This window comes from Rutidosis leptorrhynchoides, chromosome 9 (genome assembly GCF_046630445.1).
Source record: "Rutidosis leptorrhynchoides isolate AG116_Rl617_1_P2 chromosome 9, CSIRO_AGI_Rlap_v1, whole genome shotgun sequence".
NCBI classification, from domain to species: domain Eukaryota; kingdom Viridiplantae; phylum Streptophyta; class Magnoliopsida; order Asterales; family Asteraceae; genus Rutidosis; species Rutidosis leptorrhynchoides.
In genome coordinates this window covers 34415003-34434963 of record NC_092341.1, presented here as the reverse complement: position 1 = coordinate 34434963, position 19961 = coordinate 34415003, and the positions used below count along the sequence as shown (strand labels likewise).

The window sequence follows — 19961 nt, the reverse complement described above, 5'->3', positions numbered from 1 at the left end:
AACCCGAGAACATATTTCCAACAATTTTCACTTCCCGTAATCTACCTAACATTTCTATTTTTTTTTTCTTCTTATAAACGTGATATATTTGATAGTCTGCTATAAATAATAAATAGCAACAATAATACAAATACAATACATACAAAATACAATTCATTGGGCTATCGAGTTAACCAATAAAGCATATCACTCTGTTTCAATTTCTGACTATGTCAAATTGTTCAAAAAGAGAGTATGTCTACAAGTGAGAATTTTTTTTTTTTTTTTTTTTTTTTTTTTTGTGTAATTTGTGTGTAAATTTCCGTATAAAAAACAAACTTACAATCCATCATGTGCTTATCATAAAATAGAAGGGAGATGATATTTTCATCTTTACTTATTTTCACCATAATTTGGTGCTTTTTTCTCAAAATATCCCTTAATAAATTAAAATAAATAGTTTCAAAATTTTTATCTAAACCTATCATTAAGGGTGTTATAGTAATTTAAGGTGGAAGAAGTAAATTCAATGGTGAAAATATTAATTTCCTAAATAGAAAAATCAATCCCATCAATCAGTATCAATTCGGATGTGAATATTATGTGTCTCCTTATATTTGTTCCACGATCGTAACCACCATTTGTTTATTATCTTTTCTTTCTATCCAAACCACGTATAATTTTTTAATTTATTACTTATTTCTTCTTCTTGTTGTCGATTTCATAAATTTATCAACAAATCAAAATCCAATATTTTTCAACGCCATCATCCACCTTTTTACTTTTTTTTTTTTCTGTTATAAACCTTGACTTTGAATTTGAATAACCACTTTATACTCGCTGTAATTTATTGAAAAGATTGTCGTAAGATTGTAAAGTTCAGAACTTTAAATCGAATACTCATCTGGGTACGAATTTTTTTTCTTTCTAAATTTCTTTTTAATTATATAATATTTGGCTGTTTGAAGTGTTGTTTAATAGAAAATATTAATTAATTAATGGGTATATATTGTTTCTTTAATCTTTTGTATGTCAAGTAGGTGGCTGTATCTTTTTGGAGTTTTGTTATAAGTTGAGTGTAATTATAATTTTAGTTATGAATTAACAAAAAAAAAATAAGGAATCGTGAATTTTATGATCATACATACACTGAAGAAAAAAAAGAAATGAATACGTAGAGATAAGTTATTCTTACTCGGTGTTTACAATTTATTTCCTTGGTAACTTCAAGAACCCTTGATTTAAGGTACCCTTTTTTATAGTTTATGATAAACTTGAATAATTAGGTTTACTGATCCTAAACGTTCTTGGTTGTGTGTTAAGTCTGCTGATTTAACGATGATAATTAAATTTCTTGGTTATGCAACTACGGAAAATGAACGCGTTGGTGGTTTAGTCCCCCTCGGTGATCCAAAACTGATAGTCAAAAAAAAAAAAAAAAAATTTAAATTTCTTAACCAGAGATATATTAGCATACTTCATGATCCATGTATGAAACTCAATATACAATACATAATCTTGTGTGTTTTTGTATGACAATTTGACTCTTCAGCTCAATGATGTCGCGTGGTACTCGAGCTATGGTGTTCGTATTGGCTATGGTGTTATTAACAGTACGTGGTCAACATTCTGAAGCTCGCGTAACAATCGAAAACGGGGTAAAATCGATGGTGTATTTATCACCCAAAATAATGCAACATCCGGGTTCTGTTTCAAACAAATTCTATTATGATATCGAGTTCCCAAAAGGTCATATTGCTATAAAAAGTTTCAATGCTGAAGTTGTTGATGAAACAGGGTCCCCTGTTTCTCTTCAAGAAACTTATCTTCATCATTGGGTTGCAGTTAGATACTACCAACGTAAAGGCGTTAAAAACATTAAGTATAACGGTAATTTAGGGTTTCACCAATCGGAATACATTATTGCTGGGAATGATGGTGTATGCAATCATGGTCTTTCTCAGTTTTTCGGATTAGGATCTGAAACACGAAAAACGTCCACATATGTTCCCGACCCGTATGGAATCGAAGTTGGTAATCCACTTGAAGTTCCTGTTGGGTATGAAGAGAAATGGTTGTTTAATATTCACGCGATTGATACTCGGGGTGCAGTAGATGTTATGGGATGTACAGAATGCAGGTATTATGTAATATGATATTAGATTTTGTTACAAATTTATTACGCCGTCCAGAATAACTGTCTTATTTGACTTTTAAAAGACTTTTTCTCACATCTTTGACCTTAGATATTTTTGTGTGTTTTATATAATATGTATGGTTGGCTTAGGTTTTAAAAATGTTTTAATTGATACAGTTTTCATCAAATATTGTATAATACAAACAAAATAAATTTAAAGTGAAAGTTGAAAAAGAAAGACTTCAAAAGTCAAATTGGGACAGTTATTTTGGGATGAAGTACATGGTTTTTTATGTTAGCAGTTTGGAAATGCAGATGTAAGCTATATAATGTGACGTATGATGAATATGGTCGCCCCTTGAACCCAAATTACAAAGGAGGGTTATTCTGTTGCTACGATGGAACGCAATGCAAAGTGACAAATGAACTAGAAAGTGTTACAAGGAACCTTTACTTGAAGTACACAGTTAAATGGGTTGATTGGAGTGAATCCATTGTACCTGTTAAAGTCTTCATATTTGACGTCACCGATACTTGGCAAAAGACTGGAATCCATGATTGTCTGGTAAACTAACTTGACACTCACTTTTATATATGATAATCCAACAGGTATTCAGTGAAAACTTTTGTCGCGTATTTTGTAAATGTGAAACTTTCCGTTATCTTTTGCCAGTCTTGACTGTATTTTGACATAAATATAATCGAATTTCAATACCTTGTTAGTCATCTTTTGACATATACTCTAAATTCAACACCTTTTAGTAAAAAGTTGAGACTTTTTGTTATCTTGGTAAATAATTTAACACTTTAAAATAAAGTTTCAAGCTTTTGTGATTTTGATTGATGATTTGAAGTGTTACTGTACAGATCGAGTATAAGGTTGAACAATCTACCACTACGAATGACTATACAAGCACCAGAAGGTCAAGTGTAAGTTTCCCAAGTGCAGGTGATGTCGTTTATGGTGCAGCACATCTGCACAGCGGTGGAATCGGGTCTGCACTATACGGGGAGGTAATAATTTTATTTTTGAAAATCGGCTTTTTTATTTCTTTCAATTATTACAGATTTGGAATTGTGTCTATAGTATATTTGCAATGTATTGAAAGCACATACTATACACTTGATTCAGGATGGGCGGATTATTTGCTCTTCTAAACCTATTTACGGAGAAGGAAACAGTGCAGGAGATGAAGCTGGTTACATTGTAGGAATGACCACATGTTATCCTGAACCAGGTTCTGTAAAAATAACCGAAGGTGAAATTTTAACGTTGGAGTCTAATTACAGCAGCGAAAAGAGTCATACAGGAGTCATGGGGCTCTTCTATATTCTTGTTGCAGACTCATCTTTAACCATGAACCATCATGTTCAAGTAATATTTCAATACTTATACGTATTCTGTTTTGCCATGAAATTTAATTGGTTTTAGGATTATGCTAACGCTTAAAACACTTGTATATAGCAGTTGGTTATTGAGTTTATAGTGGCGGTTACCTAATAGTACAAGTGTTTTAAGCATGTTAACGACAGCATAGGGCTGTCGTTATGGTTTCTTTGTGTTAAAGAGAGTAATTATATAGGTGTCTAGCATGATTATAAGCTGTCAATTCAGTTATTAGATAAGTAGTTTTTGTAACTTGAAAAAGAATTATTGCAATATCATTTGAAGGATAAAAAGTATAAAACTTTAGCTTTAACAAACATTGCACAAATAGAAAATTTAGACTTTTACTTTATGCAGTTGTTATATAATAGATTAGAATAGAATCTTATGCTCCCTTTGTCCAGAAATAACAGAAACATCATTTGACTTTTGAGGTCAAATTCACAACTTCTCAAAGGCAAATTTAACATAGATTTACCTACAAGTGAAATACCAATAATCCTAATATTCAGTATCTTTATAACATTTATGTAATACTTATTAAAAAGAATCTTAAAGATTGCTTATCATCGTTGAAGCTAAAGGCTAGTTCATTTGACCATGGTGGTCAAACTGTAGCTTTGTATGCACCACTTTTTTCGTTTTTGTTTTATTTGGCAACATGTTCTTTTGTTTTTGGGTTGAGTCTGATTTGCGCGCGATATATTTTATTATAACATTCCCGGATATGGTTTTGCAGATTCGTGAAGAAACTATAGTACCAGTCTTCGTTTGGGGTTTAGCTGCGTTTGGACTTGCAATTTTAGCTGCAGTCGTAGTTGCTTATCGAAGTAGAAAGCGAAACGAGGATGGATACATGTCTATTGCAACTTAATCAACTTCATTCTCTGATTGAAAATGGTTCTTGACACAAAATTTGTGAAACTGCAAGTTTTATGATCCTGAATAGATAAAAAGTTGTGAAAATAAGGGTACGAATATATTACTACAGAATAAGGGTGCATTTGATTACCTATTAATTGAATGGTTCAGCACCATGCGTTTGTTTCTGACCTCTGAATGACATATGGTGTTAAAAATTGTTCAACATTCAGTGTTGAACCATTCAGAGTTGAAATACTCTCTTAACCATTAAACACATAAATTATATGTAATATCCTTTATATATTATGTCAAGAACACTAAGCACTTAAATTATATGTAATATCCTTATCCTTTATATATAATGTCAAGAACACTTACTGAACAAGTATAATGTATTTTCATTTAAAAAGTTAATAAACCTCTTTGTCATATAGTACTCCGTATAACATTTGTTAGCATACCCCCTTTAGCCCAGCATATTAGGCCACTGAGTTAGTTAGTACTCATATCTGATATGTACCGGTAATAGAGGAAGTAGCCCATGAACTTCTAATTAGACATTAGTTTCTTTAATTTTCAACGTGAGACTTTGATTTGCACCCAAGAGATAGAGTGTATTCATTTAAATTATAACAGATTATTGTTTTCATATGAATTTATTACTGCTAATTGTTGGTGATTTTAGTGTCATTCAACGTACATTTTAGTTAGTTGCGATTTACTTGAATGTAGGTGTTAGTTTGCTATACTTAACAACGGGTTCGGAGAGTGTGGAGTACACGTCCATAAGAGTTGGCTACTAACTGCCGCGCAAAATGCGGGGCTCAAGGGGGCGGCGCCCCCTTGCGGGGTCCAAGCGCCCCTGGCTGGGGCCCCGCTCAACCGAAATTGCATTATTCGTTGTCAATGGATAGGTGCATTCCAATAGTTATACCTTATCGGTATAACAGTTTTTCCGCCTAAAATGAAGGGATACACCCTTTCATTTGTCTAATTGTTTTACATAACAGTTTTTGGACGTTTTTATCATTCATTCTGCATTCAACAACAAAAAGAAAAAACACACATACTCTCTAACAATTTGATCAGTGATTTCGTTGCCAAAAACACTGATTGCGTTCTTATCTTATCACTGTAAAGATTTTGTGCAACCGAGGCAATCATAGGGTCGAAATATTTTATAGAGAAAGTGAACACACGATTCAAGAACGAATCCAGGCAGTCTATTCATAACCGTTTTCTAACACTAATGATTAACCAACTCATTCCCTATACATAAACTGCAATATCTAGTTGCTGATTGATTGACAACCTTTAAACCTTATGGTCATCTGATATTGAATAGAAGTTTGATTGAATTCTTTTGGGTACTCTTGGTTATAGATCTGTAGTAAAACAGTTTTTCCTTTCCAAACTGGTGTAGATGTTGTCAAGAACTGTAGACGAATTGATAAGGATCTTAGAATCGTTTGTGACTCAATCTAATGGTGGAAAACACTAGAACAAGGTTCAATCGAATAACGGGTCATTTTGGGGTCTAATGAATCAAACCTAGGCAGTTAACTAGATTAGATTGACTCCTAAATGTGTTATTTGGTGGATACTGGGAACGACTAGAACCAAAGAATACGGATTAGGGTAAATGGAATGTGTAACGTCACAATGGAGGCATAAAATCCGTATGTATACTATTACCAGACACAATCGATCGACTGTCTATGACAGTTAGTCGAGTGTGTGTATTCAGTCGGTCGACTGTGTGGACTCAGTCGGTCGACTGCATGGATAGATTAACTATTGTTATAAAACGTTAACGCGCGCGCACACACATAAGTTCAATAGTCACAATTACAATATTATCGTTATTACATGACTGAATTTAAACATAAAAGTACTTTGAACTAGGGATCACAAATATACACCAACAAGAAGAAAGTTAATACATCATTTATTGTTTATTATTGTTGACATAATAGACTACAAAACCAGAAAAATTGTAACAGATGGAGCTCAGAGAGCTCCCAATGGAGACATGTCTCCACCTTAGTCCTCAGCGCCACATCAGCACTTTCTTCCCACTTCCTTCCCAGGACTAAACTCAGGACTAAACACTCCCAATCATGACACTCCTTCCTTCCCCTTTTTATTTAATTTTTTAATTTTTTTCGAAAATAAAATAATTTTAATTATTCATTTATAAATTATAAATATTTATTAACATATTTCATTGATAATTAACTTTAACTATAATTATTAAATTAAATCTAATCTAACTTAAACTTAAAATATAATATAATTTTATTAAAAATAATGTGGCCCTGGCCCAAATTCCAATTTAATAAACCCTAAAAAAAAAAAATTACATCTGACATCATCTTCTTTTCCACACTTTATCTTCTTCTCCACTCTCAAACTTGAAAACTCCATGTGCTGGCAAAAAAAAAAAAAAAAAAAAAGAATTAATACAAAGAAATGTGAAATACAATCAAAATATCCGTCCACAAATATGTCAAAAAAGCACGAGTGGGAGAACGATGAGCCGGACGAATTGCTGGGCGGCCCTCTGGGCGAATTACTGCCATCGGCGCCCAGGTGGGCGGCGGCCTGGGCGCTTGGGTGGATGGGAACAATGGGAGCGACCTCAAAACCACTCCTTATCTATTTTCTTCATAGTTCCGTAAATTATTTATATACCACATCATCACAATTCACATCATACATTCAAAATCAAGCAACTCACTTTCAGGGTCCAATGTCCATTCATTAGATACGTTCACAATATAAAAAACAGTGTGATCACATAATATTACGTGTTATCGTCTCTTTCTCTCCAAGCCACACATACAATTTCTCTTGTTCACGTTGTCGATTTCTTATCACCCAACAAATCAACACCGAACGTTCTATGTGTGGCATACGCTCTGCAATCATAGGGGTGTTTTTTCTTTGTAAAATCTTCTCTTTTTGGAGTTTCTTATGTAAGTACCTAACTTGATGTGCCACTTTACTATTACTATATATATATAAAGTATGTAACTTTATGTATATACGTGTATGTTTATAGGTTGTTTTCATTATTCAACAACAGTAATTCAAATTTGCCACGCTGACATTCGACTTTGAAAAAGATAAATCATCTTGAAAACTACTCACAACTAATTCTGTAAGAAGATTTTAATGATTGTAAAAATCATTAAAATATGTCGTGTTTTCCCATTTATCTTTCTAGAGTATTAGATTTGTATACTCAAATGATCTGGAGATACCCTAGTGATTGGGCCCGATTCCTTCACATAAAGTCTCAGGTTCAAACCTCACTAGTAACATAAAAAAGTCGGAAACGGTCATTGGATAACTAAGTTAGGCCCCGTACATCTTAGTAAAAAAATACGCCCTTCCTCGAGTAGCCTGAACAAAGACAACCTCATCCGTTTAGATTTATATACTCAAACATCAACATTTGAATAGTTACAAAAGGAGTAAACATCTAAACTAATCGTTGTCTTTAATAGAGGGAACGAGCTATCTTTTTCAAATGTGTATTTATTAAATGTTTGCGTGGTATTACAAAATTAATAATAAGACAAATCAATCAATTGTGATGAGTAAAATGTAATCTAGAATACACAGTCATTACTCAATTTTTTTTTTCTCTAAATCATTACTTATGAACTCACTCCTTAACCTCTGTATTTAAATAAGCGTGTCAGCAGGTCCCTAAGTCAAGAGATTTGCATCAAATACTTTTCCGGGTACAATTTTCTTTTTAAAATTTTATACACTTTTGTTGGAGGCAACCAATTTTTACTAATGTTATTAGTATAGTTAGACCGCCTTTAAATCATTTACATTTTAATGTTAACCGTAGATGATGACCTAATGGTTGACGTCTTGATATCTTGGTGGGAAAGGGCCTGAAACGGTTATGGGTATTCCGGTTAGAGTAAAAACACTTCCCTTCCCTGATAGCTTGAACAGAGAAAACATTCTTCATTTACCTGTTTAGATAGTTGTTTTTTATGTGTTTATATAATATGAAGGGGAACATAAACTTCATAATAAAAGATTGTTTCTAAGTTGTTTTATATAGGTTTTGATATGAAATTTTTAGGAAATTATAGAATAATTTAGTACCTATGGTATTGGTCTAACTGTGAAGCTCTATATGCACTATAAGTTTATTGGTAACTATGTTATAACAGAATGAACAAACTTATTTATATATATATTTTTTTTCAGATTAATTGGTTGCAAGGGTCGAAAATGTATCTTGGTAGCCAACGTTCTGTGATCATATTAGCTATCGTGTTACTGGCAATATATGCTCAAAATTCTAAAGCTCGTGTAATACATGAAAACGGGGTAAAATCGATGGTGTATTTATCACCTAAGATAACTCATCATCCTGGTTCCGTTACAAATAAAAATTACTATGATATTGAGTTTCCAAAAGGTCATATTGCTATAAAAAGTTTCAATGCAGAAGTTGTTGATGAAGCAGGGGACCCTGTTTCTCTTCAAGAAACTTATCTCCATCATTGGGTTGCAATGAGATACTATCGACGAAAAGGCGTTAAAAATGTAAAATTCAATGGTAATCATGGGTTTAACCAACCTGATCTCATAAAAGCTGGAAATGCTGGAATATGCAATCAAGGTCTTTCCCAATTTTTTGGATTGGGTTCTGAAACACGTAAAACGTCTACATATGTTCCTGATCCTTATGGAATCGAAGTTGGTAATCCGCGTGAAGTTCCTGCTGGATATGAAGAGATATGGATGCTTAATATCCACGCTATTGACACTCGTGGTGCAGTAGATGTAATGGGATGTACCGAGTGCAGGTATCGTGAAACTTAAAACATTTTGTGGGCATTAATTTTTAACCAAACCGAACCGCTAATATATGGGCCGGTCATCGGTCCAAGTTTTTATGACAATTTGGGACTCGAGAGGAACTAAACCGAACTAGTTTGGTCCGGTTATATACCATGCACAACCAGTGGCGGAAATAGAGTAGGCCCGAGGGCGTCTGTCCCTAGTGGATCTGAAAATTTTAAGCTTAAATTTTGAATTTTTTTATTTTGCCGCCAACCACAATGTCCATGACCCAAAAGACCCCATCTTTTGTTTATTGTTGGACTCTTTACTTTGAAGAAACAATGTTGTATTTTGCACCTAACCCAAAAGCCAATGACACAAAAAAGTTGTATTTTGCCTCTAACCCAAAAACCCATGACCCAAAAAGTTGATTTTTGCCCTCATCCCAAATACCATGACCCAAAAGGTTGTATTTTCATGGAAGTGGAAGAAAAAAATTTATAGTGGATGTCGAATGTGAACACTTTTAAAAAATATTTCACACATGATAAAAGAATTTCTGGTTCCGCCACTGTGCACAACCCCATTAGTTACAACTTCAAACATCATCTTTTTTATTTTATCGCTTGGAAATGCAGATGTAACTTATATAATGTGACGAATGATGAATATGGTCGGCCGTTGGACCCTAATTATATCGGAGGGTTATACTGTTGCTATGACGGAACACAATGCAAAGTGAAGAACGAGTTAAAAAGCGTCGAGAGAAATCTGTACATGAGGTACACAGTTAAGTGGGTTGATTGGAGTGACTCCATATTACCTGTTAAAGTCTATATATTTGATGTCACTGATACTTGGGAACATACAGGAATTCATGATTGCTATGTAAGTTAACTTTATAATAATTGAGTTAATACACCTTTTTAGTAAACTTATGTTGAAGCCTTCTGTAATATTGATAGATATAGATATTTTAATTTAACTGTAATGATGATACAGATCGAGTTTGACGTTGAACAATCTACTACTGGAGTTGCCACCAATGATTTCATCAGCATCTCAAGGTCAACTGTAAGTTTCCCTATTGCCGGTGACGTCATTTATGGCGTTGCGCATCAGCACAGTGGTGGAATAAGTTCTGCTCTATATGGAGAGGTAATAACATCTTGCAAGTCATGTTTTTTTTCTTTTGCTATTCATTAAGAGAATAATATATTGGGATTGCGTTTTTAGGACACATAAGTCTGACGTTTCTAAACCTTTTTTTTCAAAGCTGAATTTTCTCTCTAGTGAAGGTTTGGAAACAGCCAGTGAATATTTCCAGTGGGCTGCGTATAGTAGAGTATACGGTTGGATTACTCGTCCTCCTTGATAACCCGAACAAGAAAAACCTTACAGTTTTTTTTTTTTTTATTTAATTTATCTTTAGCAAAATGTAGATATTTATGTTCTCGTCATTTTTTTTTTTAAATTTATATGCATATTGCAAATGCAGTAACTATATAATCTATCCAGACTGAAATGCCAAACGCCCTTTAAATATATTTCTGCCTGAAGGGCTTTATATTTGTGACACATATTGAAGTAAAGACTACTTACTATATTCAGGATGGACGGATTATTTGCTCGTCTAAATCAATATATGGGAAAGGAAACAGTGTAGGAGATGAAGCTGGTTACATTGTAGGAATGACCACGTGTTATCCCGAACCAGGTTCTGTAAAGATTGCTAAAGGTGAAATATTAACGTTGGAGTCTAATTACAGCAGTGAAAAGAGTCACACAGGAGTCATGGGACTCTTCTATATTCTTGTAGCCGAGTCTTCTTTGAAGGTGAACGGTCCGGATCAAGTAAGATATTTGCAACATTTATTTTTTTTATTGTCGCTTTTCCGAGTTGCTTTTATAGATAGTGTTGTAAACATTGCAATGCTTAACTTGCAACATAGCTTTGGTCTACTTTTACTTATTTGAAAGTGGGATCCAATTTATTATCTTTGAAACCAAATAGTCATTGGCCTAGCGGTATCGTGGTGGCTCTTTCAACCAACTCTTATTGTGAACATATTCGTGGATTACTGTAAATATTCGAGTTGTGTTTTTGAGTTTGCCTTTCTAAAAAAGATAGACAAATTTTTTGAGGTCAAACTTAGCAGCTAAAGTATGAATTCCCCTGTTTAAACATGGATTTACTACACATGTATAACCAACATTTTTTTAATATGTTATACTCATGACATTTATTTATATGTAAAATTACAGAAAGTACCAAAAACCTTACAAGAATGATTATCATCCTAAAAGATTAAATCTTGTTCAATTAACCTATGAAAGTTGTTCATTTGACCTGTGAAAATTGTTCATTGTATGCAACACATAAATTATTCCATTTCTGCGTAGAATTTGGTTCGTAGTCAAATATACTTGTTTTATCTTTCTTGATTATGGTTTTCAGGTATATGAAGAATCAATTGTAGAGGTCTTGTTTTCAGGTGTAGCAGTGTTTGGATTAGCAATTTCTGCTGCTATTGTTGTTGTTTATCAAAGAAGAAAACAAAGTGAAGATGGATACGAGTCTATTGCAACCTGAGCAGATTTATTTTTAGATAATCAGAATGCTACGTGACACGAATCCTGTTCGTTGGTATTATAAGCTTTATTATAAGGATATGTTACTATATTAAGCTTGGGCCTAATTAGCTTTACAGTAAGGATATGTTACTACATAAAGCTTGGGTCTAATCTGTCACACTATTGATGTAGATTATGTGAAGCATTATGCTTTTGTAATATAGGTTTAAACCAAAGATTTTCATACGTATTAAAAAAATCAAAGAAATGAATTTGAATTATTATTATTGATATACAAAGATAAATGAGTGTAAATCAATAGGAACCTTAATTACAAATGCACACATAACAACTGATAAGCGGGTAAATGGGTAAACTGATAAGCTTTTACATGTTTAGGCTACACCATGAGGGGAATAATTTCACTCATATTTCTGGGGCTTAATTGAGTTATTTCGTGGCCGTTTCTGATAATTTACCTGATCACCCCATAATACGTTAATGAGATATGACTGAGATTACTATAGTAAACAATTAAGTACAAGATAGATCGATGTAGCAAGATATGAATGAAATCTCAAAACAAGAACATTCTATTAGTTGAGTTACATGATGATAAATGCATCAACAACCATATACACCCAAAGAACAACATAACAACATACCAAGTTACATGATGATCATAAACGATCTAAAGTTCACGACATTAACTCAAATGATCATGACATTAACTCAAACTTGACTGATAAAAAACGAACTTAAACAAACACAAATTACAAGCATAAACACAAAAACAATTTTCTGGAAGAAAGGCATCACCTTCCCTTTGCCTGAATGACTTGCCTCTTAATGTTATCATCCCTTTTAGCTAATCCATTTAACCATAAGAAGATCAAATGAAATAGGGTGTTGTTCTTCACATTATGCACTCGATCAACGAGCCATATCGTCGTTGTCATCATCATCATCACCATCATCATCATCATCGTCATCACATTTGCCGTCTTTGATCATTTTCTTCTTCTTTCGCCACATCTTTTGCTGATAGTTGATGGGGTTCTCTTATCTCTCTATTGAGGTGAATATATAAGCAACATGAAGGTCGTAGTTAGCCATTTATCGAAAAGTAGAAAGAGACGTTGATAATGGAATTTTCCTAATGGTCCCCCTCATTGTCATTATTCTTAAATTTAGCCTTAAAATCCTGCACTAACAAGATTAATAATTAATTCTTGCAAACGTGACTACCATTGATAATAAAGTTGTCATACTCTTATCCTTTACTCTCTTTTTGGGTCTCTAAAAAGCTAAAAACTTTGTAGAGAAGTCTAGAATATGGTTATAGAGTAAATCTAGCATGAAGCTACCAACTGTAAAGAATACATTTGAGATCATTGATGAGTTGTTGTCTTAAAGAAGAAAGTAAAAGGATTAACAAATATTAAAAGCAGATTAAAGTGGTTTCATATTAGCAACAATCTAAATGGGGAATAATACAAATTGATTTAGATGTGTATGTTAAAATAAGAAATTGATAGTTTGTATTGATAAGATGATTATTTGATACAAGCTAGAATTGATTTCTAGTTCCATACTACTAAGTGTTATATACACAAAACACATAACGGCTACATCCTAAAGTGGGTAGGCTCCAAGTGGTAGAAACCAATTATGCTCTTGGGACCCCCAATATGCAAGCTTTTGAGCTGTTATTCTTGGCATTTATTTGACCCTTGTGACTTTAAACTGGGAAATGATGAAGCTAGAATCTGATCCCAATAAGTCAAATAATCAAATATGGTTATTTGACTTTGTTGCCTCTTTTGATGATGATGCACTTTAACACTCCCCCTCAAGTTGAACAGTGGAGTTTTCAATATTCAACTTGCTAAGAACTTCACTGAATAATCTCCCATTGACGGATTTGGTGAGGATATCAGCTAATTGGTCTTCTGATATGATGGATGGGAGAGAAATAATTTCACCATCTAATTTTTCACGGATAAAATGTCCATCTATTTCCACATGTTTGGTACGGTCATGCTGAACAGGGTTTTCTGAGATGGCAATCGCTGCTTCATTGTCACAGAAGATTTGAATAGCTTCTTGAGGTGGAAAACCGATCTCTATTAGCAACTTCTTGATCCATAAGGCTTCGACTACTCCTTTTGCTATTCCTCTAAATTCTGATTCGGCACTTGAAAGTGAGACAACCTTTTGTTTCTTACTCCTCCATGCCACTAGATTACCCCCAACAAGTGTGAAGAATCCGGATGTTGATCTTCTATCCCATTTTTCTCCTGCCCAACTTGCATCTGTATATATTTGAGTCTTTAGGTGTCCATGTCCTTTAAAAACAACTCCATGATCTGATGTCTTCTTCAAGTATCTGATGATTCTCATGACAGCTTCCATATGGTGAACTTGTGGTTGATGCATAAACTGACTCACAACTCCAACTGCATGTGCTATATCAGGCCAAGTGTGAGCAAGATAGATGAGTTTTCCCACCATCCTTTGGTATTGCCCTTTGTCAGCAAGATCAGCTTCATCTTCCATATACAGCTTCTGATTTGGAATCATTGGAGTATCAGCTGGTTTGCAATCAATCATACTTGTTTCTGCAAGAAAATCAAGAACATACTTCTTTTGACAGATAAATATTCCCTGTTGGGATCGTAATACCTTAATCCCCAAAAAATACTTAAGTCTGCCCAAATCTTTCATTTCAAATTCTTTAAATAAGTTCAATTTTAATTTAGAAATTTCCTCTTTATCATTTCCTGTTATTATCATATCATCAACATAAATGATTAAGCATGTAATTAAATTTCCTTTTCGTTTAAAAAAGAGAGTATGATCCGAGTTGCTTTGTTTAAAATCATATTTTTTCATGAATAGAGTAAATCTCCCAAACCAAGCCCGTGGTGATTGTTTTAGCCCATATAAAGCCTTTTTAAGTCGACAAACTTCCCTGTTTTTAAAGTTGGCGGAGAATCCAGGTGGTGCTTCCATATAGACTTCCTCTTTTAATTCGCCATGGAGAAAAGCATTCTTTACATCAAATTGATGAAGTGGCCAATCTTCATTTGCAGCGATAGAGAAGAGAACTCTAATGGTATCAATCTTTGCAACTGGTGAGAAGGTTTCGGAGTAATCAATCCCGTATGTCTGAGTGTACCCTTTTGCAACCAGTCGAGCTTTATATCTTTCAATTGTTCCGTCTGGTTTGCGCTTTATTGTGAACACCCATTGACATCCTACAAGTTTCTTCTCTTGAGGGATAACACATTTTTCCCATGTGTCATTTTTCTTAAGTGCTTCTATTTCTTCTCCCATAGCCTTTCTCCAATTTTCGAATTTCATTGCTTGGTCAATGGTAGTTGGAATTTCTTCAGAATATAATGCATCTTTGAATCTTTGTGCTTCTCTTGACAAGTTTCCTTGTGCAATATTAGCAATAGGATACCTCAACCTTTGGGCTTCTCTATTTGGAGAGTATCTTTTGGGTGGTACACCCCTTGTGATGACCCGGAAATTTCCGACCAAATTTAAACTTGATCTATATGTAATTTCGATACGATAAGCAAAGTCTGTAATGTTGAGTCTCAAAACTTTTGAACTGTTTACATAGTTTCATTTAACCATTCGACCAGTCCCGAAGATTCACGAACAATTGTTTGTAAATAAATATGTATATACAAATATAAATATAATGTAAACACTACGAATTAAATATATAAGATAAGATACAAAATAATTAAGCGTTAATTTGAAATGAAGCTGTATATAAATATATATGATTCCTATAAATAATTATTACGATATGTATATTAGAAAATAATATATATATATATATATATATATATATATATATATATATATAATATGTATTATACATATATCATATAATTATTAAATATTACATAATTAGTAATATGTAATATTAATGTATTAAAATTACAAGATAAACTATAGTTGTTATATTAATGTTATTACTTTTATTATTATTATTTAATATTAATATCAGTATTATTATATAGTAGTAAAATTTATGATTTTAGTTATTATTAATATTCTTATTATTGTTATTCTTATAATTACCATTATCATAAAAATCATTATTAATAATATAAAGATTTTTATGAACATAATACAATTTATCAGTATTATCATTAGTAATTGATAATGCTAAAAACGAACATATATTTCATAGCATTATTCCTCAAGAAAGACAAGCTTTTAGTTGCAATTGTTCTATTTACAAGTGATATTCGTTTAAATAATAAAAGGTGAAGACAAAAGACAGATTCGACGAATTGAAGACGCAAACGACCAAAAAGCTCAAAAATACAAAAGACAATCAAAGAGGTTCCAATTATTGATAAGAAACGTCTCGAAATTACAAGAGTACAAGATTCAAAATGCAAAGTACAAGATATTAAATTGTACGCAAGGGCATTCGAAAATCCGGAACCGGGACCAGAGTCAACTCTCAACGCTCGACGCAACGGACTAAAAATTACAAGTTAACTATAATATAATATATAATTAATTATATAAATTATATATATATTATATTTATATAATAAACCGTCGGTAAACAAAGAGCCAAAATGGAGTGAGCTGTATTTACAAACTCCGCGACTCGCGGAGTTTGAAGGCAAAAAGGGCCGCGAGTCGCGGAGCCCCAAATTCTGAAACTCCCTATAAAAGCAAACGAATTCTGATCGCAAAAACCAACATATATATCCATCCTCTCTATATCTATACGTAAATATTTATATTTATATTTTAATTTTAATTTTAATTTTAATTTTAATCCTAATAATAAGGGTATGTTAGCGAATATTGTAAGGGTGTAAGTCGAAATTCTGTCCGTGTAACGCTACGCTATTTTTAATCATTGTAAGTTATGTTCAACCTTTTTAATTTAATGTCTCGTAGCTAAGTTATTATTATGCTTATTTAAAACGAAGTAATCATGATGTTGGGCTAATTACTAAAATTGGGTAATTGGGCTTTGTACCATAATTGGAGTTTGGACAAAGGAACGACACTTGTGAAAATTAGACTATGGGCTATTAATGGGCTTTATATTTGTTTAACTAAATGATAGTTTGTTAATGTTAATATAAAGATTTACAATTGGGCGTCCCTATAAATTACCATATACACTCGATCGGACACGATGGACGGGGTATTTATATGTACGAATAATCGTTCATTTAACTGGACACGGGAATGGATTAATAGCCACTAGAATAATTAAAACAGGGGTGAAATTATGTACAAGGACACTTGGTATAATTGATAACAAAATATTAAAACCTTGGGTTACACTCAGTCGACATCCTGGTGTAATTATTAAACAAAGTATTAAAATCTTGTTACAGTTTAAGTCCCCAATTAGTTGGAATATTTAACTTCGGGTATAAGGATAATTTGACGAGGACACTCGCACTTTATATTTATGACTGATGGACTGTTATGGACAAAAACCAGACGGACATATTAAATAATCCAGGACAAAGGACAATTAACCCATGGGCATAAAACTAAAATCAACACGTCAAACATCATGATTACGGAAGTTTAAATAAGCATAATTCTTTTATTTCATATTTAATTTCCTTTATTTTATATTTAATTGCACTTCTAATTATCGCATTTTTATTGTTATTGTATTTAATTGCACTTTTAATTATCGTACTTTTTAATTATCGCAAGTTTATTTTATCGCATTTTTATTAATCGCAATTTCATTATCGTTATTTACTTTACGCTTTAAATTAAGTCTTGTATTTATTATTTTACATTTGGTTTTAACTGCGACTAAAGTTTTAAAATCGACAAACCGGTCATTAAACGGTAAAAACCCCCCTTTATAATAATAATATTACTTATATATATATTTGTATTTTTATAAAAGTAAACTAATATAGCGTTAAGCTTTGTTTAAAGATTTTCCCTGTGGAACGAACCGGACTTACTAAAAACTACACTACTGTACGATTAGGTACACTGCCTATAAGTGTTGTAGCAAGGTTTAAGTATATCCATTCTCTAAATAAATAAATATCTTGTGTAAAATTGTATCGTATTTAATAGTATTTTCTGCTAAAATATAATAGCTATTTTATATACACCTCGCATAACTATCAAGTATTTTTGGCGCCGCTGCCGGGGAACAATCTAGCTTAAAAGCCGGAAGCAACGCTAATATAAAAAAAAAATAATTTAGTTTACTTTTATTAAAATTCGTTTTTATAAAAATACGTTTTAAATATTCGAAAATATAAAAAGAAAACAAAAATATAAGTATTTTTAAGATTTTGTTAAATATTTAAGTTTTATAAAGTTTCTTTATTTTTATATAAGTTTTATTTAAGTATTTTGTTTTTATTTAAAACATAAAACAAAAAAAAAAACACGTCGAATTAAAAACTGTACCTGAGTTGAATTCTAGAACCCCGCGACTCGCGGAGTTTGCTGCCTCGACTACCGCAACTCGCGGAGCCACTCTGACACCGACAGAAACCCTAATCTGCATTTAATTAGGAGTAATTAATTATTATTATTATTTTAACCCTAATTAGTTTAATTATTATTATAATTTAGTTTAAGTTTTAATTTAATTAGTATAATTAATTATAATTAGTTTTAATATATAAAAATTAATGCTTTTATAAAATAATATAAAAATAATATTTTTATAAAAATTTGTAACTTTTTACAACTTTTTGTATATTTTTATATTTTGTCCCTTTTTAATCGTTTTAGCGTAATATTTGTATTTTTAGCTCATATTTAGTTTTAAACTTAGTTTTTGCCATAGTTATTTTTACTTCTAGATTTTTAGGCTTTGCCGTAGAATTCCTTAAGTGCTTTTTCTTTAGACTAAGATTTAGGTGCTTTAGAATTTTGCGACGCCTTTTTAAGTTTTAGTTTCTTTTTAAGTTATTTCCATTTGGGATTTAGTTTTTCCTGTAAGCTTTAATATTTTTAGACGACTTTTTCCTATGTATCAATTATCATTCCAATTAGTAATCTCAATTTGAGATTATAATTTTAAGTTAGTTGTAGTAATAAGGTTAGGTTAGTCAAGTGTTTTTAAGTTTTATAAGTTTCTTTTATTTTTCCGTCACCTTTTATTTTTCAACCATTTTTCTTTTTCGACCTTTTTCGACGAACTCTTTTTCTTTCTTATTTCTCGCTATTCTAGTTTTAGGATATAGATTTTTATTCTACTTCTTATCTAATTTTCTTAAAATTACGAAAATTTATTTTAAGTGGTTAAATTGATAGACATCAAAATTTTCTGGTTCGTAGTAATAGTTGGATTTGTACGTGGACCGGGTTATTGGAGCCAAACAGTCCTCAATTATATTGAGACCAAACGAATCCTGCCCTTCTGCTGCATCTTTTGGCTATTCGAAACGTGGGCAAAATCAGAAAAGTCTATTGATTGGATAACTTATTATAATTTTTCTTTCCTTTTAAAAACTAATAGGATATTCAGTGAATGCACCGAGCAAGACGTTCACCGCCTTTTGTACGTTCACCACCTGTAACTAGATCAAGACATTTAGCAAATATTACCGCCGTTGATTTTTCTTTAGAATCGTCATCCAGTCGACCAAGTACTCCAGTTCAAATTTCCGGTAATCCATTTTTTGAACCCGACCTCACAATTGAGAATCCGGAGAATATTCAGGGACGATTCATAGATCCTGAACCACTAAACTTTCCTCCGGAACCACCAATCATTCAAACAGAGATTGTTGAGGAACGAACCATTAAATCAGAATCCTCTAGTGATTCCGATTCAACAAATTCAATTATGGAGAATCTGGAACCATTAAGTATGGAAGACCGAATGAGAGCTAAACGCACTGGCCAAGGTCACGCAATTACTCATCCAGACATTAATGCGCCAGATTATGAAATCAAAGGACAAATTCTACACATGGTGACTAATCAATGCCAATTTAGTGGTGCGCCGAAGGAAGATCCAAATGAACATCTTCGTACCTTTAATAGGATCTGCACACTATTTAAAATCCGAGAAGTGAGGATGAACAGATATATCTCATGTTATTTCCCTGGACTTTAAAGGGAGAAGCCAAAGATTGGTTGGAATCGTTACCTGAAGGGGCGATTGATACATGGGACGTTTTAGTTGAAAAATTTCTTAAA

The 19961-nt window shown here is 32.5% G+C and overlaps 2 protein-coding genes across 3 annotated transcripts; both read left to right on the top strand.

The window, feature by feature from the left end:
* The first annotated feature begins 765 nt into the window (after window positions 1-765).
* On the top strand, window positions 766-4737 carry LOC139866658 (uncharacterized). The gene is made up of 6 exons (XM_071854948.1): window positions 766-887; window positions 1532-2119; window positions 2432-2681; window positions 2984-3130; window positions 3249-3491; window positions 4243-4737. Exons 2-6 carry the CDS (start codon window positions 1536-1538, stop codon window positions 4375-4377), a joined length of 1359 nt encoding a protein of 452 aa, XP_071711049.1. The 5' UTR covers window positions 766-887; window positions 1532-1535; the 3' UTR covers window positions 4378-4737.
* A 3259-nt stretch (window positions 4738-7996) lies between these two features.
* Window positions 7997-12045, top strand: LOC139866589 (uncharacterized). 2 transcript variants are annotated; one of them, XM_071854869.1, is made up of 6 exons: window positions 7997-8119; window positions 8607-9211; window positions 9827-10076; window positions 10191-10262; window positions 10800-11042; window positions 11647-12045. In XM_071854869.1, the coding sequence occupies exons 2-6, from the start codon at window positions 8631-8633 to the stop codon at window positions 11779-11781; spliced, it is 1281 nt and encodes a 426-aa protein (XP_071710970.1). In that variant the 5' UTR covers window positions 7997-8119; window positions 8607-8630; the 3' UTR covers window positions 11782-12045. The 2 variants fall into 2 exon arrangements, with proteins under 2 accessions (XP_071710970.1, XP_071710969.1); XM_071854868.1 differs by having other exon boundaries at window positions 10191-10346.
* Window positions 12046-19961: the final 7916 nt, after the last annotated feature.